We start from the raw sequence: 23,573 nt of genomic DNA on the forward strand, positions 1-23,573 counted from the left end.
CCAACTTTTCAGACCACAAAGGCATAAAACTAGAAATAAACTGTACAAAGAAACCAAAAAGGCTCACAAACACATGGAGGCTTAACAACATGCTCCTAAATAATCAATGGATCAATGACCAAATCAAAATGGAGATTCAGCAATATATGGAAACAAACCACAACAACAACACAAAGCCCCAACTTCTGTGGGATACAGCAAAAGCAGTCTTAAGAGGAAAGTATATAGCAATCCAGGCATATGTAAAGAAGGGAGAACAATCCCAAAAGAATGGTCTAATGTCACAATTATCGAAATTGGAAAAAGAAGAACAAATGAGGCCTAAGGTCAGCAGAAGGAGGGACATAATAAAGATCAGAGAGGAAATAAATAAAATTGAGAATAAAACAATAGCAAAAATTGATGAAACCAAGAGCTGGTTCTTTGAGAAAATAAACAAAATAGATAAGCCTCTAGCCAGACTTATTACGTGGAAAAGAGAGTCAACACAAATCAACAGAATCAGAAACGAGAAAGGAAAAATCACGACACACCCCCCAGAAATACAAAGAATTATTAGAGAATACTATGAAAACCTATATGCTAATAAGCTGGAAAACCTAGGAGAAATGGACAACTTCCTAGAAAAATACAACCTTCCAAGACTGACCCAGAAAGAAACAGAAAATCTAAACAGACCAATTACGAGCAACGAAATTGAAATGGTAATCAAAAAACTACCAAAGAACAAAACCCCCGGGCCAGATGGATTTACCTCGGAATTTTATCAGACATACAGGGAAGACATAATACCCATTCTCCTTAAAGTTTTCCAAAAAATAGAAGATGAGGGAATACTCCCAAACTCATTCTATGAAGCCAACATCACCCTAATACCAAAACCAGGCAAAGACCCCACCAAAAAATAAAACTAGACCAATATCCCTGATGAATGTAGATGCAAAAATACTCAATAAAATATTAGCGAACAGAATTCAACAGTATATCAAAAGGATCATACACCATGACCAAGTGGGATACATCCCAGGGATGCAAGGATGGTACAACATTCGAAAATCCATCAACATCATCTACCACATCAACAAAAAGAAAGACAAAAACCACATGATCATCTCCATAGATGCTGAAAAAGCATTTGACAAAATTCAACATCCATTCATGATAAAAACTCTCAGCAAAATGGGAATAGAGGGCAAGTACCTCAACATAATAAAGGCCATATATCATAAACCCACAGCCAACATTATACTGAACAGTGAGAAGCTGAAAGCTTTTCCTCTGAGATCGGGAACTAGACAGGGATGCCCACTCTCCCCACTGTTATTTAACATAGTACTGGAGGTCCTAGCCACGGCAATCAGACAAAACAAAGAAATACAAGGAATCCAGATTGGAAAAGAAGAAGTTAAACTGTCACTCTTTGCAGATGACATGATACTGTACATAAAAAAACCCTAAAGACTCCATCTCAAAACTACTAGAACTGATATCGGAATACAGCAAAGTTGCAGGATACAAAATTAACACACAGAAAACTGTAGCTTTCCTATACACTAACAATGAACCAATAGAAAGAGAAATCAGGAAAACAATTCCATTCACAATTGCATCAAAAAGAATAAAATACCTAGGAATAAACCTAACCAAAGAAGTGAAAGACCTATACTCTGAAAACTACAAGTCACTCTTCAGAGAAATTAAAGGGGACACTAACAAATGGAAACTCATCCCATGCTTGTGGCTAGGAAGAATCAATATAGTCAAAATGGCCATCCTGCCCAAAGCATATACAGATTTGATGCAATCCCTCTCAAATTACCAGCAACATTCTTCAATGAATTGGAACAAATAATTCAAAAATTCATATGGAAACATGAAAGACCCCGAATAGCCAAAGCAATCCTGAGAAAGAATAAAGTAGGGGGGATCTCACTCCCCAACTTCAAGCACTACTATAAATCCATAGTAATCAAAACAATTTGGTACTGGCAGAAGAACAGAGCCACAGACCAGTGGAACAGACGAGAGACTCCAGACATTAACCCAAACATACATGGTCAATTAATATTTGATAAAGGAGCCATACAATGATAAAGGACATACAATGGCGAAATGACAGTCTCTTCAACAGATGGTGCTGGCAAAAGTGGACAGCTACATGTAGGAGAATGAAACTGGACCATTGTTTAACCCCATATACAAAAGTAAATTCAAAATGGATCAAAGACCTGAATGTAAGTCATGAAACCATTAAACTCTTAGAAAAAAACATAGGCAAAAACCTCTTAGACATAAACATGAGTGATCTCTTCTTGAACATATCTCCCTGGGCAAGGAAAACAACAGCAAAAATGAACTATATTAAGCTGAAAAACTTCTGTACAGCAAAAGACACCATCAATAGAACAAAAAGGAACCCTACAGTATGGGAGAAGATATTTGTAAATGACAGATCTGATAAAGGCTTGATGTCCAAAATATATAAAGAGCTCACACGCCTCAACAAACAAAAAACAAATAATCCAATTTAAAAGTAGGCCGAGGAACTGAACAGACAGTTCTACAAAAAAGAAATACAGATGGCCAAGAGACACATGAAAAGATGCTCCACATCGCTAATTATCAGATAAATGCAAATTAACACTACAATGAGGTATCACTTCACACTAGTAAGGATGGTTACCATCCAAAAGACAAACAACAACAAATGTTAGCGAGGCTGTGGAGAAAGGGGAACCCTCCTACACTGCTGGTGGGAATGTAAATTAGTTCAACCACTGTGGAAAACAGTATGGAGATTCCTCAAAATGCTCAAAACAGACTTACCATTTGACCCAGGAATTCCACTCCTAGGAATTTACCCTAGGAACGCAGCAATGAAGTTTGAAAAAGACAGATGCACCCTTATGTTTATCACAGCACTATTTACAATAGCCAAGAATTGGAAGCAACCTAAGTGTCCATCAGTAGATGAATAGATAAAGAAGATGTGGTACATATACACAATGGAATATTACTCAGCCATAAGAAGAGGGCAAATCCTACCATTTGCAGCAACATGATGGAGCTGGAGGGTATTATGCTCAGTGAAATAAGCCAAGCAGAGAAAGAGAAATACCAAATGATTTCACTCATCTGTGGAGTAGAAGAACAAAGGAAAAACTGAAGGAACAAAACAGCAGTGGAATCACAGAACCCAAGAATGGACTAACAGGTACCAAAGGGAAAGGGACTGGGGTGGATGGGTGGGTAGGGAGGGATAAGGGGGGGGAGAAAAAGGGGGGTATTAAGATTAGCATGCACAATGGGGGGGTAGGAAAAAGGGGAGGGCTGTACAACACAGAGAAGACAAGTAGTGATTTTACAACATTTTGCTATGCTGATGGACAGTGACTGTAAACGGGTTTATAGTGGGGACCTGGTATAGGGGAGAGCCTAGTAAAAATAATATTCTTCATGTAAGTGTAGATTAATGATAATAAAAAAAAGAAAGAAAAGGGGATTACTCCCTGATAGGATAAAACTAACTGTAAATCAACGATTAATGCATGCTCTAAATATCCTTAATTTTGATCACTTGAAGGGTGTCAGATGATCGGCTATGGAGGTACATTTTTCTGATAATATTCCTTTCTCTTAATAAAAAAAAGCAGTTCCTGTGTGGTGACCTCCAATGAGTTCTAACTAATGGTATAAAGGACATATCAAAGTGTGGGCAAAGGGTCTGTTTGTGTTTATACAGAGGATCAAAGCCTAATTGGGCTTCCCAGAAAATGAACTAAGATACGATATGAAGAAGAACTTCCAACATCAGCACTCTCTGGAAGAGTCATACCAGAAGATGATCATCAAAAAACCTCAACAGAGATCCAGGAGCTGGTACAGTTGTAGCTGTATTCATCCCATTGGTTCCTGGACTTGCCATGGGAATGAAGAAGGAGATATCTAAGCTGGCCTGTGCATACAGTAAAACAACAAATTTGACTGGATCTATACTGTCGGAACTCAACCAAGAATTAGGAGAAGTGCAAGTTGTAGCGCTCCAAAATCTTACAACTACAGACTATCTACTGTTAAAAGAACATATGGGAAGTTAACAGTTCCCAGGAATGGGTTGTTTTAACTTGTCTGATTTCTCTCAGACTGTTCAAGTTCAGTTGGACAATATCCATCATATCATAGATAAATTTTCACAAATGTCTAGGATGCCTAACTGGTTTTCTTGGTTTCACTGGAGATAGCTGGTAATTATAGGTCTGCTTTGGTTATGTAACTGTGTTCCTATTATGTTAATGAGTGTGCACAATTTAATTAGTAGTTTAAAACCTATACATGCTTAAGTTACTCTACAAGAAGATATGTGAAAGAAATAATCAATCTTCCCATGTTTTCTTCTGTCTGCTACTTCTATAGCTTTTCTTCTTCCTTCCTAATTACAACCCTTAAATAGAATTCGTGCCTCATATCGAATTTACCGAGTATCATAACTCTTCCAAGTGGTAAAGATACCTCAAGACAAAGGCTGAGCATAGAAGCCACAGGGCATAAATCTGCAAAGAAGTAAAAAGCTAACCTCTTCAAACAATATTGCTTCTGTCTCACTTACCAACTTTACATTTCCCTGTATGGCCCCGGAAGATGACTGGTTAGCCAGAGACGGATAAGATTCCTCAGGGGAGGAACAGCCTAAGACAGGCAAAGTCACAAGGGGGCCATCAGGTGAGAAATTGGGGGTCAACAGAGGTGAGGCTTAGAACCTCACCCCCACTGTTTTGACAGAAATCTCCTGCATCTGTGGATGTTTTATTGTCCTTGTCTAGCTTGGATTAACACTTAGTCTACAGGCACACACCTGATCATTCACATTTGCTCTCTTACAGCACTAAACTATGTTTTCTACCTTTATCTTGCATCTACCTACCACTTCAGCATTTTATTAAAAATAATAATTATAATAATAATAATGGGGGATAAATGTGGGATTCACATATAAATCAAGTATAAAAATCAAACAAATATTCATATTTGACCTGATTGTTTATAGTTCATGATGCGTGATCAAAGGCAAAAGTTTCTGTGATGACTGCCCTTGTACTGTTCACCATGTAAGAACTTATTCACCACGTAAGAACTTGTTTGTTGTGCTTCAGAAGATTGGAGACTGACGAGAATTAGGCTTGGGGTGGATTAATGATTGTGCATTGAGCATTGAGTCCCCTATACAGAGTTTTATTGTTGTTAACAGCCATTTGATCAATAAATATGAGAGATGCCCTCTCAAAAAAAAATATTAGCAAACTGAATTAAAAAATACATCAAAAAGATCATCCATCATGATCAAGTGGGATTCATTCCAGGGGTATAAGGATGGTACAATATTAAAAAGTCCAGCATCATCCACCATATCAACACAAAGGACAAAAATCACATGATCATCTCCATAGATGCTGGAAAAGTATTTGACAAAATTCAACATCCATTTATGATAAAAGCCCTCAACAAAATGGGTATAAGGGGCAAGTACCTCAACATAATAAAGGCCATATATGACAAACCCACAGCCAACATTATATTTAACAGTGAAAAGCTGACAGCTTTTCCTTTAAGATCGGGAACAAGACAAGAATGCCCACTCTCCCTACTTTTATTCAACATAGTACCTAGCCACAGCAATCAGACAACACAAAGAAATAAGATATATCCAGACTGGTAAGGAAGAAGTTAAATTGTCACTGTTTGCAGATGACATGATATTGTACATAAAAAACCCTAAAGAATCCACCCCAAAATAGAACTAATAACTGAATTCAGTAAAGTTGCAAGATACAAAATTAAGACACAGACATCTGTTGTATTCCTATATACCAAAGATGAACTTGCAGAAAGAAAAATCAGGAAAACAACTCCATTTACAATTGCATCAAAAAGAATAAAATACCTAGGAATAAACCTAACCAAGCAGGTGAAATATCTATACCCTGAAAACTGCATGACACTCATGAGAGAAATTACAGAAGACACCAATAAATAGAAATACATCCCATGCTAATGGATAGGGAGAATTAATATTGTCAAAATGGCCATCTTGTCTAAATCAAACTACAGATTCAATGCAATCCCTATCAAAATACCAAGGACATTCTTCAACGGGCTAGAACAAATAGTTCTAAAATTCATATGGAACCACAAAAGACCCTGAATAGCCACAGAAATTCTGAGAAGGAAGAATAAAGCTGGGGGCATTATGCTCCCTGACTTCAAGCTTGACTACAAAGCCACAGTAATCAAGACAATTTGGTACTGGCACAAGAACAGACCCATAGATCATTGGAACAGAATAGAGAGCCCAGATATAAACTGAAGTGCATATGGTCAATTAATATATGATAAAGGAGCCATGTATATACAAGGGGGAAATGACAGCCTTTTGAACAACTGGTGCTGGCAAAACTGGACAGCTACATGTAGAGAATGAAACTGGATTATTGTCTATTACAGTGGGAAGGAAAAGATCTCATTCACCCATACAACACCAACACAAGAAAAACATTTTTTTTAGATTAAGGTATCATTGATATATAATCTTATGATGGTTGCACATGAGCAACATTGTGGTTTCAACATTCACCCATATTATCAAGTTCCCCTGGTCCCACTGCAATCACTGTCCATCAGTGTAGTAAGATGCTATAGAGTCACTACTTGTCTTCTCTGTGTTATACTCCCTTTTGGTTTGACTGGTTTGCTGTCCTGTTCAGTGAGTCACATACGCTGGATAACTAGCCATTCCCTGGTATGCTATCCTCAGGCTTAGTCCTGACATCCTCCACCCTCTGTACACTGCTGTTCTCAAGAGATGGGCAGCCACAGGGGCCCTAAGAGCACATCGTGCCCATTTCATATCTCAGGCTGAGCAAACAGGCAACTCAACTATTGGCAAAGAACAGAGGGCTCTGAAGAAGGAATGCTAATATGATGCCTTGGATTTAAAAAATTCTTTCCCCTCCTTTTCTATGTTTACAGGGCAGAAATAACAACACATAGGACAAATGCCTAAAGATACTGAACAAGCTTAGCTTCATGGCAGGAAGGTCCTGGTGGGTACTGAGGGCCTGATCAGGGCGCTGAGGGGCGACACGGGTCAGCCTCGGTGTGCACCTTGAATGCCACTCAGCTGCCTCCTTCAAGGTGTCTACAAGGACTCACCGTGAGGAAGTGCCTGCAACTCAGAACAGGCTTTGCCAGGTCACATGCTAATCACTTCACACAACAGTGGCACCGGACACACTTTCTTTGCAAAGTAAAGGCTGTTTATTGCTTGTTATGGTTTTGACAGGCAGACCCTACACAGGGACTGTGGTAACCACAAGGCGATCTTTACGAAATGCCTGTGTAGAACTGACCGACGGCGTGAACCTCAAGTATGTTTCTCGAGGTCTCATTTCCCTTTTCCTGGGTGGAGGTCCCACCCTTGCAGGTTAGTGGAGACAGACTGTGGGGATTTACGGCTAGGGGCCATGCTTCCCCTGCCCTGATCCCTGTCCCCCAAACCCATCAGCTCCCCCACTGCTGTCCACACCTGCCTGGGCTCCCCATGCTCACACACATTTACACACGGGGAAAGCAAAGGTCACCACGTTGAACAAAACCAGTTAGACTGCATTTTCTTATAAAATGAGATGAAAAAATAAATCTAAACACACTTTTCAAGTGTCACTCTTCTTTAAATTTTCATATATGTTAAAGCTCTTTTTTTTCTTTTCAATATACTCTACTTAGAACTTTTAAAAAATAAACTTTCTTTTTTGGTACCTTTCATTTCCTGCGTTAGCTGTGGAAATATATAAAATACATCTCACTAGAAATCTGTGCAAATAATAAACATAAATAATATTAACACCTATGTTATTTTAAAAAATTGGCCATTTCAAGGTTTTCACTAATACTGCCATCAGTTGCAATGACCAGAAGATGCTCCTAGAAGTAGTCCGTGGTCTGCCCATGATGGTCACACAGGTCCTGTTCTGGCTGAGGGGGGCTGGGCAGGAATTCGCCCTCCTGCTGGTCCGCCTGCAAGCTACTTCTGGAGAGCTGTAAGACACTGCCCAGCCCACTGACCAGTGACAGGGAGGAAATCCAGTTGAGTGAGCTGAAGCTGGGCAGGCTGAAGATGGGTGACAGGGGGACTGCCCTGCTGGTGCTGGTGGGATTCATCTTGGGGTCCCCAGGACATCCTCCCAGGACAGTCTCCCCTGGCCTGTTAGCCCCGGGGGCCTGCCTGCTCAGTCCCTGAGGCAAGGTGTCCTCCCTCAAAGGCACAGTCATGTCTACCACGCTGGGCTCCCCAGTGCTCTCTGGGGAGCAGGCTGGCTGTTGTGCATGCCAAGACACCTGTGAGGTGCGGTCCTGAGAGGGGACTCCAGACATACTGATGCTCTTCTGTTTGGATGTTTCTGTTCTCGGTTCTCCCGGGAGCTGTCCCTGAGCAAAGGTCTCTTTGGGAGCATTGCATTTCTTGGGGGATCTCTTGGCCAACTGGCGCCCCAGCTGCAGCTGGGTGGGGAAGAGGCTCCCCTGCAGTGCTTTGAAAAACAATCTGGAAAGAGCACATAAAAACCTGTCAGCTGCTGTGGGTGGTGCCCTTGAGCTTTCTAAGGCTCACGAAGTGCAAAACACAGCAATAACAATGCTCAGAGCTCATGTAGGACTTGGGGGACGCTATCCCTGATACCCACCTGGGCAGCAGTGCAGCAACAGGTGCTATGAGACAAGTCAAGTAAAACATGGGGTCGCCCATTAATGCTTGCATAGTCCAATAAGGGTTGGATGGAGGATAACACGTTGCACAAGAAGCATTGTAAATCAAAGCCACAGTGAAAAATAAAAGGATACTGAAGCCACAAGCTATCCAGTTGAGCCAGGTCTGAGAGGGAAAGAGAAAAACAGGGCTTTTATTTGAACAAAAATGCACTGGTCATCAGGGAGTGGGTGTCATGTTTTAAGGGCTTAGTGAAAAAGGGCTAGTGATATGGACAGCCACTGGGGCTTAGTGAAGCTCCAGGAACCTGTAGACCAGCCTGGATGCAGGTGGAGAGATGCAAGTCAGGGAGTGAGGGGAAGGAGAGAGGAAAAGGGGTGCATGTGGTGAAGGAGGGCTAAGGCACTCACTGCTGCCATGAGAAGTGTCTGTGGCAGCTGCGGTAGCTCCCTTACCAAGGGCTCCAGCACATGTGGCCAGCCCGAGGGTGCTTTCTTTCTATCTCAGGGAGGCTGGCTTGCTAGTCACCTGTCTGTTCAAAACACCTTCTAGACTCATGGAATCTGTGTGGAGGTGTGGGACCACAGCATCAGCACCTCTGGCCCATGCCCACAGCTCTTACCCAGGTCCTGGTTTCAATACCCAGGTGCAGCAGGAAGGTGAACAGTGCAATCGCAGTGATGGGCGTTCCCCAGGTAAACACGTCTGTGTCTGAGTCATAATAAGCCTGCAAGACAGTGGCATCCCGTGTGTGCCGGTCACTGGAGGAAGCTGACAGAAAGCCTGTGTCACGTGCCGACTTACCAGGTAAGGAATGAAAAAGCAAACCAGGCTCTGGAAGGTAGCGTCAGCCATGTTCAACCAGAAGGTATGTGGCCGATATTCCTGAGACACAAAAAGAAGCACAGAGATCACGGGGAAGCACCCATCTATCTCTTCAAATGACGCCTTCCAGTACGCCACGATGCCATGAATGTGTAAGTCAGGCACCCCAAGGACACTCGGTAATTCAGGACGTCAGGAGGGAGACATGGAGGGCCAGGACGATGCACAAAGCCTGCAGCTGAGATGCTGACTGAGAGCATCTGCCTCAATGGGTCTAGCTACAGCAGCTCTAGGCCTAGGGCAGACAGATAAAACTGCTTTCTGCATCCTACGAGGGGGGATTTCCCTGGAGCAGGAACAGCACCTGAGAGTCCGCAAACCCGAGTCCCTCTACTCCCACCTCAGCAGGGTTTTGCTCCTTTTGCTGGTGTGTCCCTTAGAATGTTTCCTAAAAGTGAGTTTTTCAAAATTAGATCACCATGTGTCCCAATGTTAAAATAAAAAAGCTACCAAGGGCAAAAATGACCAAGACAGGGACTCTTCAAGTCTTTATTATCTGTGTGGCCCATCGGCAGCTGACCAGGCTGAGCTCCCGAGCAGCGGGTGCAGTAAGGGCCTCGGGGGAGTGCAGCGCAAGCCGGGCGAGCATTCACTCCTCTAGGAGGCTGTCCGCCACCTGACCGCACAGGATGAACTCTGGGTCTGGGCCCACACCGCCAGGGAGAGGAAGCCCAGTTGAGCACAGGGACTCCCCCGAGGTGGCGGGTGACAAGCAGAGGCCTCCCTCATCCCCTTATATATAGCTGCCCCCACTCCGTGGGGCCTGTTTTGGTGGGAACCCAACGCCAACACAGGTGACCAGAGGGAGTCTACACGGAAGTGAACAGATTCTGAATCGGAGACTACCACAGAAGCCGGGGGCTCCTCCCCTACGCACACATACAATGATTCCGACTAGCTGAGACAAGATCATAACTGGCATTTTTTTTCTATATTTCTTTAACTGAAGTATAGTTATATAAAGTATTATATTGGTTCCAAGTACACACTGCAGGGATTTGAAAGTTATATACATTATTAAGTGCTTACTCCAACTAGTGTAGTTACTATCTGTCAACACAGAAAGATGATACAGAACTAACTGGCTTGCTTTACCGGCTGGCTAGGAAGAGCTGGTAATTAGCACGTCAACCTATATGGTGTATTGATGTAAACATGTACTTACATCTGTTTGTATTCGCTCGTTCTTTCAACTGTTTCCCTATGGGTTTATCTTCTCATTAATTCCCATTAATTCCCTGTTTCTGGGGGCACTTTAGAAAAATCCCTACTAGGCAGCAGTGCTCTGATCCCAGGTGGCTGATACAGACTCCAGGGGGGATCTCCTTGGGCTCCTGGAGTCTCATAATGTGGACACAGTTTTCACCTCACTATCCTTTTTAAAAACCCTTAACATTTCTTTTTAGCTTTTTTGAGGTAAATTGATACATAAAAACCACACACATTTAACGTGTACACCTGGTGGGTCTGTAGGAGCCCATGCCTCACCTGATGAGCTGCACTTCAGGTAGGCAAAACTCATTTCTATCTCCCACTGGTCAGATTCTAGCATGTTAGTTGGCCCCAGGGTGTCCACTTAAAGGGAGGCGTGAGTCCAGGAGGACAGGGGGCAGAAGGCAGGGTCGGGGGCAGCCTCACCTCCATGTTCTGGCCGCTCCTGTACAGCTGGGGCTGGGTCAGCAGCATGTTGGCCGGCACATCCTTGTCCAGCACCCCAGTCACGAGCTGGGGAAGTGACGAGAAGAGCAGATTAAAGAAGATCAGGTACCACTGGTCAATCATAGCAGATGCAGAGAAGCCACAGTAAAACTGGAACCAAAATAGGAGGCCTACGAACATCTGCAAACAAGAAAGAAAGAATGGGAAGAAAAAATTTGTAGCTGTGCTCGCAGATTCTCAGCCAAGGGTCTAAGGGTTTTAGATTGACTGGCAAGACTAAATTCATAGGCAGAGATTTCCTCCAAAGACAGCCCTAGGCTTCTGCCCTCCACCTGTCCCGTCTCCTTCCCTTTGAGCATGAAGGGCCAACACAGGGTGGATGGCAGCTTAGTAACTACCTTATGCTTATTAGCTGTGCAGCCTGGCACAGATCATTTAACTCCTCTCTGCCTGGTGTCCTTGTCCGTGAAATGGGCAGAGCAGTGGCGCTGAGCTAGGGGTGCTCATGAGGATCGATGAGCTAATGCACGGAAGTGCTCGCTCGGGCTCCTCACCTGCAGCAGGTGCTCGCCTACAGTTTGTCGGTCACTGTCAGTAGCACAGCGATTTCCCTTGTTAGGGGCTCAAGAGTCCCCCTTTAGAAAAAAGGAAATTGAGATCCAAGACGTTAAATGACCCAGCTGTTCGTGGGTCCTGGCCTGGAGGACACGGAAGGTCCTAAGGTGGAACGTGGAGGAGCTTTCTCTTGGCACCACAGGGAATGGCCTGGGCTCTGGTTCTGGAGCTGCCGCTGTCTGCCCTTCAGCCTTGACTCACTCACTTAACTTCTCTGACCTTTGGTTTCTTGGCCTGAAAATGGCTTGTTCTGAAGATTATACAAAATGACACACAACCTCCCCGTCTATTTCAATCTGTGACTGCAGCTTTTCCCTCCATGGAGAGAACCGACGGGCTCGAAGTTTCCATCCACCTTCCTCCCCTTCTCGTGCCCACAGCCGATGTCTCTCAGATGCCCCCACAGGCTCGGCCTGATGAGTCACCGGGGAGCGAATGGAGTCGAGAGAAAGACGAGGAAAAGGACGATAACCGAGAATTTTTTTTCCTGTAATACCAAAAAGCCTTCTTCCCAAACCACTGTTGCCATGGGAACGTTTCTTCTCTGCTCTTATTGGAAAGGAAGGCCAACTTATACCTAAAACTAATGAATTTCTCACTTTGGGAGGCAGAGTGATTATCTTTGAACTTCTCAAGTAGATTAAGTGTTTATTAACAGAGGCCTTGTATCTTACTAGGAATAAAAACAGGTACCCCTTTCTTTTCATCTCCTTTGAGAACAGATTTATCATACCAGGCAGGAGGTTGTGCCCAGCCAGGTGGGCACTCTGACACTCCTTTGCAACTGAAATGCCTTCCCCTTACTCTGAGAAAATTTCACTAGAAATTATGGAGAGCTAAGCTCAACTCCCATGTTTTGTTTTGTTTTGAGATGAAGAAAACAAAATGCATTGAAAGCACATAACTTGCTCAAGATCACACAAGTGATGAATGACAGAAACAGGGCTGGGCTTCCACCCTGCCCAACTCCACTCACCCTTACTCAAAGCACCCATCTACCCCTTCAAGAGCCAGACCTCTAGGTTTGCAAATGTGCACATGGGGGCCTCAGCCTGGGGGGCAATGTCAAGTGGTTAGAAAAAGGGGGCCAATCAGGCAAGGACTGGGGCGACAAGACACAGCCTTCCTTGGATAGGGACCCAGGCACAACCTAATATGAATTAATTTCTAGGCCCCAACCTATCAAATTAGATATGCCCTGATTAGTTCTGAGCACCTGATTATTCACTAGAAACATTACAGAACACGTGGGACAGGAGGGTCTGGGGAAGGAAAGGTAGGTCTGACCTTCCAGAAGAAACAAGAACATGAATAAGAGGCATACTGATGGTAGTTTAGGATTAGCAATGGAGACTTTTAAATGGATTAGAAGAATAAATACACCTTTCCATTTATTTTATTGTTTTTCAGAGAAGTATTGGAAGACCTTGACACTGGAGCTGCGCTCTTCAATGTGGGAGACGTGTGGGACTTCCCTGAAAGGGCGCTTACCCCACGAGTTTATTTACTTCTCCTTGTTTGGACATTCAACCACAAGCTACCAGGAGCAAGTGCACCACAAACAACCCAGCAGCTTCTCAGCAGAATGTCTGTACCTCACTCCCGAGCAGGACAGGCTCTATAAGGGCCACAGCATCTGTCCCCAAGGGCTACAGAGAAAGACGCCTGTCCACCAAGGACTTGGTAATGAAAGGACTCTGAGTTAAACATCAGGGTCCACACGAAATGGCTCAGGGGCCTGGATCAGAGTCAGGCCTGGACATGACCCAACAGAAGGGTCAGCTACACACCAAGCTGGCCAGAAGGGGTGCATCTGCCAGCACGGGAGAGGGTGTGGCAAGCCATGCTGGTGGCCCCTTCCTGCCAGGCCCAACCCTGAGCCCTGACCAGAGAATTCACATGCCTGGCCAGGGTGGCATGTCTCGGCAGAGGCCATTCAATATTGAGATCATCAGTAAGTTCTCTCCTTAGTCCAGGACCACCAATCATACCCTGCTCATCCTATGATTTCTCTGTCTACCTAGAGAAAGCATGGATTAGAGGACTCCTGTCTGTGCCCACCTCAGTCATCCACGCCTAGAAATACATTGACACAGTGGTCACGAGCACAGAAGCTGGAGTCAGGTGGGCTGGGCTGAATGTGGCCTTGACGGCTTACCAGCTGTATGACCCTGTGACAACCGCTGGACCTCCCCATTACTCTATTTCTCATTTAATGCACTCAGTGGGCATTCTTGTCTGATCTACCTGTTTCTACAACCTTCGCCCTTAGAGGTGCAATTACCTTCCTGTGAATGAAGCTTCTGAGCCTATAGGGTGCAGGGTCAGGCCAGGCCTGGGAGAAATTCGTGAAGGTCAAGGGGATGGAAGTGATGGGAAGCCATGGGGTGGTCTGTTGGCTGCATTCAGGTGATGGCCCTATGAATCTCAGGTTGGGCCTTTTACTAAAAAACCCGAGAGACTGGCAGCAACGAATACCCACTGTGTTTTTGTAGAAGAAGTACAGCACCATGTTGGCAAGTCGGGAATAGCACCAATGTCCATGAACGATTAAGAGTCTCTCGAGGTACCGGAATCTCGGCACTGCAAAGTCACTGGCCATCACTGCCTTGAAAGGGAGAGGAGTTCGTTATTGGTGGCACCTCAGATCACCTAAGGTCTCTTTTATCTCCCCAAATACCAGGCAAAACACAGGTGGAGAAATCCAGTTTGAATACAGCATGCATGTGACCAGCCAAGGCTCGCTTTGCCGTTGTTTCCCTTAGTACTTCCCTCAATCAAAAAAATGTCATCTCACTAAGCACTCTAGTTCAGGGATATCATTCTATAGCATTTACATAAGATCTCAAATATATGTAATATATGAATTTTTAAAAGTTCCTGCCTTTTCCATGCTTTGAAGAGGCCAAAACAAAAACAAATATAGAGATGTATGCAGGTTCCTTGTTTTCTCTAACCTGGGATGTTGCATTCATCTAAATCATATTAGGATCTCAAGCCAAAGGTGAACAAAAGCTGCGCCTTTTGTATGTATCAGAGATAGCCAGCTGTCCTGGGACGTCTCTTTTGGGTTGTTCTCAGGACCCACAATGATAAGGAAGGCCAGGCTCACAGCTCTGCTGGCCTCCATGTGACCCAGTCCCAGGTCGGCCACTGCAGCGCGTAGACATCGAGAGGAGGGAATGGGGACAGCAGGTTTCCTCCAAGGACAGGAAAGATGCCTGGGGCCAGAAGCTTCCCGTCACTCATTAAGCATCACGCTCCACACAGTTAAACTCACTGGGCCCAACAAATATGTCAAGATGTCACTTTTTGTGCCCAGAATAACTTGGAACCCATCAAATCACTTTGGAAAATAAAGAACAAAGAAAATGTCAGGAAAAGATAGGTTTCTGCTTATCTCCAGAGGATTACTCCACACATAAATATAAGTTCGCTTTTAAAATTTAACTTGTTTCCCTGTATTCAAATAACACCTAGAAAAGAGTAGCTCCTGCTCAGTCATTGTCCTTTCTTAGCCTGTCTGCTTTTTGAACCAAACATTAAGGATTTCCAAGCAAAGACCATCTCTATACCTCCTCCTGTGAACACAGAGGGGTTGGAAGGGCTTCGCGTATTCTGTGATCCCTCCTTCATTTATTCCATTATTTACCCTCTCAAAAAAACCATTTATTAAGACGGTCTGTTGCCAGGCATAGACCCAGAGACACAGGTACCATCAACATCATCCCTGTCCTCACTGAAGTCAACCTAAAAACTCAAAGGGATGATTGTTAGAAGTTAAGGAAAGGCCTGTGAAGTAGGCCCTTGGCTGTCTGAAGCAGCAGCCCCATCCTTGAGGAGACAGATAAGCTCCTCCTATAGGGCTGCCTCCTCAGCCTCAGCCACTTCTCCCATCTCCAAATCTAGGCCCCAAACCCACTGCTTGTCCTGTCAGGGTGGCTTCCCTGTATGCTCCCAGCTAGGTTAGATCCCCCTGGGAAACAGCCAACACAGAAACTAGTGTTTCTCTTTCTTAGCATGTACGACAGTCAGGACTATTTGCATACACTGAAAATTCGTATCTGTCTCCCTGGCTTTTCTGGACATGGCATGAAAGCTAGACTCACAGACATCATGCTCATCCAATATCCCTAGTTGCCAGTCAGTGCTTGGCTCCATGGGCTGCTCATAAACACAGGGGACCAGATGAACCCACAAACAAGTTTCTTAAAGATGCAGTATCTCTTTTGCTCCCTCTAGATCCCCACCTGGGACAACCTTCCCACCTGGGCTGAGCTGGGAGCTCCAAACAGACTCACTCAGCCTCAGTGACTCAGCCCAGAGACCTAGGGTCCCTGGTAGCATGGCATCCTGCACCACCTCTCTCCCAAAGGGCTCAGTGCAGTGTCCCTCTGAGTACTGGACTGAAAAAAATGCAAGCTGGGTCATAGTCCCCTGGATAACCTGGGCACTTAGAACAGGAAGAAAAGGCATTCAGGCCTTATCACTGATTACATAATGCATCTTCAAGGAAGTGTAGCTTCGAATAAAGATGCATCCAATAACGCCCTGCCTAGAAGTTATGCCAACTCAAAGCTGTGTCTCAGTATGTGCCCTGTGGCTTGGCTGTTCCCATCATCTCTCACAGGACTCAAATCATAGATCCCTCCAACTCCTGCCCTGAGGATGTGAGTGGTGACCAGCTCAGTCCCTTCCCCAGTCACCTACTCGACCTTTCTGTCTTGCATACAAGACATTATCAACTTGATATTTCTCCACATATATGGTTTACAGGCACTGTACCAGTCAGCTTTCCACTCCAATTAGTAGATATACAATGGGAATAATGCCAAAAAGTCAGAATGAATGAACTGTGTGCATGGCGATGCGAACAGGCTAGGTTGGCCTGACCCGGACTCCATTCCCAATTCCACGGAGGAAGGAAAACATACAAGTAACATCACACACTGACTCAGGCCAGAGGAGGGCAGGGGGGAGTAAGAAATGTGCTGAGGATCCCAAGAGGGAACCACTGGGCTTCTAGCTGGGACTTCCTCACTTACTGTTATTTAATATCAAGTATGAAAACTAATGAGCTTTTCACAGGCCTGGCACATGCAAGTTCTCAATAAATAATTACTGATTAAATGCATCAATACATGAATCAACCAATGACTAAATGGTGACCAACATCCTATTTTTTTAAGAAGAAAACTGGAGAAATTGCTCTCTAATCTCCACTAAGTCAAAAAAATGTTATGATTCAAAGTTAATCAAATGTCAGCCACTGAGGTACTATATCTAAAAGTAGTACATTTCTGATGAACTCTTGTTCAATATCTGGGTCACATGTTGAGAAAAATACAGTGACACATGAAAAATACACAGAAGACCTTTCATGTGAGTCAAGCTGGCTATATTCCATTTTTAGAGTGATGTCAGGCCAGTGGTACTGCAGCAGAGCTGACTTCTCAGATGGTATCATTAGTGTTCAGGAACAGTTAAAAACATCTTCCAAAGACGAGTCATAAACAACCGAACAGAAACTATGACTCACCTAGCCTTCTGTTCCACCTATTTCACAAAAATAAACTTAAAGGCACGGGAAGACCTATTTACTACACATTGCTTCCTAAATATGAAGTCACCTTGCATCTTATCTTCTACTACTGGCTTAGCAGAAGGCGAGCATCAGTTGTATTGAAGGCCAACCCTTCAGCTTTGTCAGTCAGAGCCCACAGGATACCCGGGGAGGCCTTTACCTGCATGCCCTCCTGGCCCGAGATCCCCACACCCACATCGGCCACCTGGATCATGCTGACATCGTTGGCTCCGTCTCCTAGGAACAGCACAGGCAGGAAGAACCGTTTGAGTGGAGGTACACAGAATCAAATCAGCTTGATGGATCTTCACGGGTCCCCATGGGACTGAGTCCTGGGAACGGGCCACGAGGAAGAGCAAGGAAAAAGCAGTGCTGAGTCGGTCCAGGAGAATTGAGTTATAGAGTCAGAACAAACACAGTGAGAGGTTGGAAACCACAGTCACACCGAGACATGTTTCAGGAAGGAGGCTGGTGTGGTTGCCTTTTTATTCAGCACTCACTCTACGTTACTGGCTCTTGACCAACAGAAAGCTCTTACTGTGGTGTCTGGTGCAGTGAAAGATGCTTTTGTCACCCTTATCATCGTTATTCACTGAGCTATGCCAGTCTTTATCGCATATACAGCACGTCAGCCAAGGCTATTCCCATTCATACTCCCATAAGTGGTTTTCTACATTGAACAAAAAAGGTTAAATTCTGCCCCCCAAACTGGAGATTACCAGTTTTGCCTGCTGATTACCAGCTAGCTTATTAGCTCTTATGCTCACCTTTGGGACTTTTGAGAGTGCCATAAAGAACTTCTATTTATTTAAACTGCTGATAGAAAATGTTTAGGAACACAGAGCATTAGGTCAGACTTCTTGATATCTTTGTGGAAAGGCAAGCAGAAGCTCAGAGTCATTGCTACTCTGATAGTGACCATTTTTGGAAGAGGGCAGCAGAAGGGTCCAGTCTTGGAGCACTGCCACGGTTCAAACATGCAAAAAGTACAGATATGCAAACGTGCAGTGATTCATATGTAGCTAAATGATGTCTCTCAACTATGGTTTTTCTGTTATTTATTGCACTGGGCTCAGCACAGTGATTAGTCAGTATCTGCTGAACTAGAATTTTGTGAAGCAGTAACTCTGCAGCTTCTCCTAAAATGTTCCATTCAAAATGAGTGGTAGGCAGATATGTTTTCTAAACCATCAGCCGCTGGACACCCAGGACTGGGTCACATTGATGCTTTAACTCTTGGTCAAATAAATGAGCTAAACTTCTGAGGGGTCATTACTTCCCCTTCCCTTTTGAGATTCTATTTTCTTTTTTCTTCTCTTTTTAACCAGCCAAGGCTCTACCTCCATTTTCTTAAGTGAATACCACACACCAGTGATTCACTGGTTGGCCCATGTGCTAACAGGCTGTAAAAATGTGGCTGATGACTCACGTCTTACAAAGCCTTACCAGGGGACACTGTCTTCATGTTACCACTGAGGACAGGAGCTCAGAGGAGCCAGGCAAGCAGTGAGAGTGCAGCTGCAGCCTGCAGACCCCTCAACCCAGGGAGACACAGGGGCAAAGGCAGTCCTGAGGCAGTCTCCCTTGGGAGGGGTCCACCCCAGAAGAGCCGCCCTCCACCCCTCACTCCCTTTAGTGGCTCCCGTGGCCCTCAGGATGTGCAGGGCCGACTCCACAGGGACCGTGCCCAGGCTCTACACTGGCCTTAACTCTGTCCCCATGCGGCATCCTGTGTGACAGGGAGGCAATCCCAACAGCAACAAGGAAAGGCCATCACAGACCTTGCAGAAAATACTGTAATTGTTATTGATTGGCGAGGATGCTTTATTTCAGAGCTAACTCCCACCTAGGTAGAGATTCTACATGCAAGGAACCAAACTGATTTCCGTGGACCATGGGAATCACCTCTGCCCTAGGCTCCCGGCCATTCTTCCCCCTCTCAGCAGCAGGTGGCACTGCTGAGTCCCTGAACCTGAGGGGTGACTGCCTGGAGGCAGCGGTGGGCAGGGATGGTGACTTGGAGAAGTGAGCACCATGCAGCCCTGGAGGGAGCCCTAGAAGGTCTCTGGGCCAACAGTCTGTGAGGGAAAACCACCATTAGATGCACAGTCCTTAAGGAAATATGTGAAATTTAGCAACTATTCTTATTTTAAGATGGATTTACTTAATTAGGTGCTTGTCTTGGAACTGTCAACACAGTTTGGCAATGGGAATTCTCATCCCCATCTAGTCTCTGGGCCCTTACGGCATTAAGAAGCCTTGAACTCCAGTATCTCAGGGCGACTAGGAGAGCCTGCAAAGGGCCTTTCTAAGCTGGCTTAGGATAATGCTTAGTTCACAGGGCTCTGCTGTGCTGTGGCTGCCTGCGATGGGCAGATTTTGTCCCCTGTTTCCAGGGAAACAGTATAAACTCCATCTTCTTGAACCACCAATGTATTACAGGCCTTCTAATAGGTAGCTGTTATTGTTACTACTATATTTTGTGGCTTTCAAATCTAAGCTTTGTATTTGGAATGGGCTGTCTGTTATATTGGGTGTGGTTTTACGAATAGGAAAAAGAACACAGAAGCATTTTCCCACCTTATGACATAGCATGGAAGGGGCAGAAATTCAAGGATGCCTTGAGAGAAAGCAGTTGCATGAGACAGAGGCTGCTTGTTCAAGGGGGCCCTGACTTGCAGGCTGGATACTTGCCGATGGCCAGGGTCATGGCCTTGAGCTTGCTCCTCACCAGCTTCACCACCATGCTCTTCTGCAGGGGTGTCGAGCGACAGCAAAGGACTGACCGGCACTGCTTAGCGAGGAAGAGAAACTTGTCCTCCAGGTTTTTCTCAAGGGCGTAGGCCAGACTTCTCCCGTCGATCACGAGGCTCGGGATGGGGCCAGAGGTGGAGGGTGCAGGGGGAGGGCAGAGGGGGTATAACCCCATGCTCACAGTGCCTGTGATCTTCTCAGGGGTTCTGTGGGGGCTCCTGGACTGCATGTAGTGTAGGCACTGGTCCAGCAGGGCTGCACATGCCTCCTGGAATGGACACGAGAGGACAGGGCAGCTCAGGAGGCTGTGCCACAGGCCAGGGTACCCTCCCCAACACACCGGGCTCTGACAATGTCCGGGGCACGAGGCTGCGGGTTCTGTCCAGGAGGCCTCTCTCCTGAGAGTAGGAAGTTAGCTGAAGAAGATGGCTTCTCACTCAGAAGGGAATGAGTTGGTGTGGGGTTTCTGCAAGGTTTCCCTTGAGTGCCCACTGCACTGGATGGGGTTGGATGGAACGTCCTGACTTTGGGAGACCTGACCGCACTGTGGCTCAATTGCTGGCTGGTCAGGATGAAGGAGCCTTACACACACTTCTCCACAGTTCTCGGAGGCCTTTACTCTGTGTTCTTGTTTCCTAATGAGGTACCAACAATAGGATAAAAAGCTCTTCAAAAGGTTTTGTTAAGATTAGTCCCTAAAGAAGTATAATTATCAGTGTCTCCCTAAGCTCTCCAGTTGACTAGGAAAATGAAGAAGTTAAAAATAAAAGCATAAGTAGTGAGGCTTTTAACTGGCAAGTGCTTCCATAACAGTATCAGAATTCCAGTAAAAAACAGAAGAATGTAGTGGGGAACCCACTGGGTCAGAGAACAGAGGGATGGCTGTTTCTAGGCACAAACACACTCTGGGGAGCTCAGGTGGTTCCTGGTTCACTACGGACAGTGAGCCCACCGGGCTGGTGAATACTTTCCTGAAAAGATCATGGAAATCCAGTTGTGTTCAACAAGTGCTTATTGAGGACCTTTTACATTTAGGAAAGTGAGCGAGACTACAGAAGAGAAGTCTGAGAAACCACAGTTGTTGGACTTGGGACAATAGGTAGGCAACCAGATACACACACACACACACATGGGTGTGTGCACATGTATGCTCATGTATGGGCATGTACACACATACATGTGCACACACACCCGTGGCCGCAGCAAGTCACAGACAAGCATGTACACGAGAGGCATGCAATATGAAGAGGGAGAAACCTGCGTGCATGGCAGAGCTGGGAGCGGTGGAGACTGGGAAGGACTGGAAGAGAATGTGGGCCGCATTGCAGCAGCACCATGAGTGGATGGTCCTAGCACAGAGCACTGGCAAGGTGAGTTGGTGCAAGCATACCCGCGCCTGCCTGCCCCACTGCATGCAGCTATGCAACACGGGCAGAACTGAAATAGCAACTGTTTGAGGCCTCTGAAAGTAAATGGTAACTGTCAGATTAGAGAAGAAAACCGGCATTCGGAATACACTGAACAGGTGTGTGAGTTTTACATTTTCACTCTGGCGGCTCCTGGGCTGGAGCTGAGCCAACAGAAAGCCTGGCAGTGGTGCCATGGCAGGGACAGAGCCCCAGGAGAAGCCCTCTAGTTCTGGCTTGGGGAGTGGAAAAGAGGACTCCCAGGGCTCACAGAGACACAGGAAGTCCTGTTTTGATTTGCTTTTTCCCCATTCCCTCAAGCCCCGCCCTAGGCAAGTCCGCTACATGGCAGTGGAGGACCAGCAGTGGAGCAGGACTGTGTGCTGCTGGCGGCTGAGGGGGATGCGCCTTCCCTCCGGCTGTGGCCCTGTGACGGCGAGGTGACGCCGCCTTCCCACCCTCCCCCAGCGTGGCTTGGATGTAGGTGTCGGCACAGAAGTGCCAAGCAGAGCAGGGTAACTCAAGTCCCAGCTTTCTTGCCAGAGGACTGGCAAGGGAGTCCCAGAGAGTGCTGGACAGATATCTAGAGGGGGGAGCTAGCCTAACAGACCCCACAGTGTGGTTATTTCCTGGGGTCACCCATTCATGCGCATAATCCTAAACAGCATGATAAAGACTTCTGAGCCTTGAACTCTGGATAGGCTGTCGCCCAAGTCCCAAACTGACCTCAGGTGTTAACAGTGCAAGAGATTCACCAGCTGGTGAAGACACGGAACTGCCACCACAGTCAACACCCAGGGACTGTCAGGAGCAGCCTGAACCCAGGGGATCAGTTACCTAAGAAATATCCACACTGACAGAATTTAAAAGTGACCTGAGTGTCATTCAAAATGCCCATGCTATGACCCAAATTTCATCAGTATACAAAGAACCAGGGGATTCTCAGTGCATGTGGAAAAAGGCAGGAACACGAGCCAGGGCCAGCTGACACACACCAGAATCGTCTGACAAACACTCTGCAGCAGCCATTATGAAAACACTCCAAAAGTAAAAGTGGATATTCCAGAAATGAATAGAAAGGAAGTCTCAACAGAAAAACAGAAGAGAATATATATAAAGAAGAATCAGAAATTTTCAAACCCAAAACCACATTAACCAAAATAAAAAAGCTCACTGGATTCCAAATAGTTTATGTAGCTCCCCTGACCTCTAGGAGAGGGAATGTAACTCCACACTCCTTACGCGTGAGCTGTGCAGTGGCTTCCTTCCAAAGAGAACAGTACAGAAAGGGTAAGAAGAAGTAAGAAGAAGAAGAAAGGGTAAGAAGAAGCAGTAGACAGAATGACAAACAGCATCAACAGTGGTGCCTCATGTTGACAGAATATGCCCTCGATATGATGTGATGAAATGATAAAAATGGCGCTTTAATCAAGAACAGTATCAGGAAAATCCCCATCTGAGGGCATTCCACAAACTATCTGACCAGTGCTTCTCAAAACTGTCAAGGTCATCAAAGAATGTTTGAGGAGCTATTACAGCCAGTAATAGCATAAGGAGACAGGGTGGCTAAGTGTAATGTGGTTCTGGGTGGGATCCTGGAACACAGAAAGACAATCTGAATATTGTAAGGATTTTTGTAAGTAATAATAATTGGTTCACAAATTGTAAAGATGTTAATAGTAGAGAAGATTTGGGTGTGGATTATATGGTAGTTCTCAGTACTATCACCACAGTTTTTCCTGAAATCTAAAAGTTTATTTTTTAAAAAGACTCACTAAATGGACTCAGTAGCATAATGGAGATAACAGAAAAAAAACTCAAGAGACCTCAAAGAGCAAGAGAAATCATCCAATTTGAATGAGAGAGGAAAATTACTGAGAAAAAGCACTGGCGTCTGCACCAGCCGCAGACC

The 23,573-nt window shown here is 45.3% G+C and overlaps 1 protein-coding gene across 4 annotated transcripts in view; it reads right to left on the bottom strand.

Moving 5' to 3' along the window:
* Positions 1–7,288: 7,288 nt before the first annotated feature.
* ATP10A (ATPase phospholipid transporting 10A (putative)) overlaps positions 7,289–23,573 on the bottom strand; it is a 181,137-nt gene continuing 164,852 nt past the window's right edge. For 2 of the 4 annotated variants that reach the window (XM_037016466.2, XM_037016464.2), the window contains 8 exons: positions 20,196–20,523; positions 17,662–17,738; positions 14,400–14,525; positions 11,282–11,482; positions 9,563–9,643; positions 9,381–9,485; positions 8,736–8,923; positions 7,289–8,596 (listed from right to left, as the gene is read on the bottom strand). In XM_037016466.2, the coding sequence (XP_036872361.2) occupies positions 7,978–8,596; positions 8,736–8,923; positions 9,381–9,485; positions 9,563–9,643; positions 11,282–11,482; positions 14,400–14,525; positions 17,662–17,738; positions 20,196–20,523 (1,725 nt within the window). In that variant the 3' untranslated portion in view covers positions 7,289–7,977. The remainder of the gene's footprint in view (positions 8,597–8,735; positions 8,924–9,380; positions 9,486–9,562; positions 9,644–11,281; positions 11,483–14,399; positions 14,526–17,661; positions 17,739–20,195; positions 20,524–23,573) is intronic. The other 2 variants (XM_037016467.2, XM_037016465.2) reach the window with 2 other exon arrangements.

Source organism: Manis javanica, chromosome 18 (assembly GCF_040802235.1).
Source record: "Manis javanica isolate MJ-LG chromosome 18, MJ_LKY, whole genome shotgun sequence".
NCBI classification, from domain to species: Eukaryota; Metazoa; Chordata; class Mammalia; order Pholidota; family Manidae; genus Manis; species Manis javanica.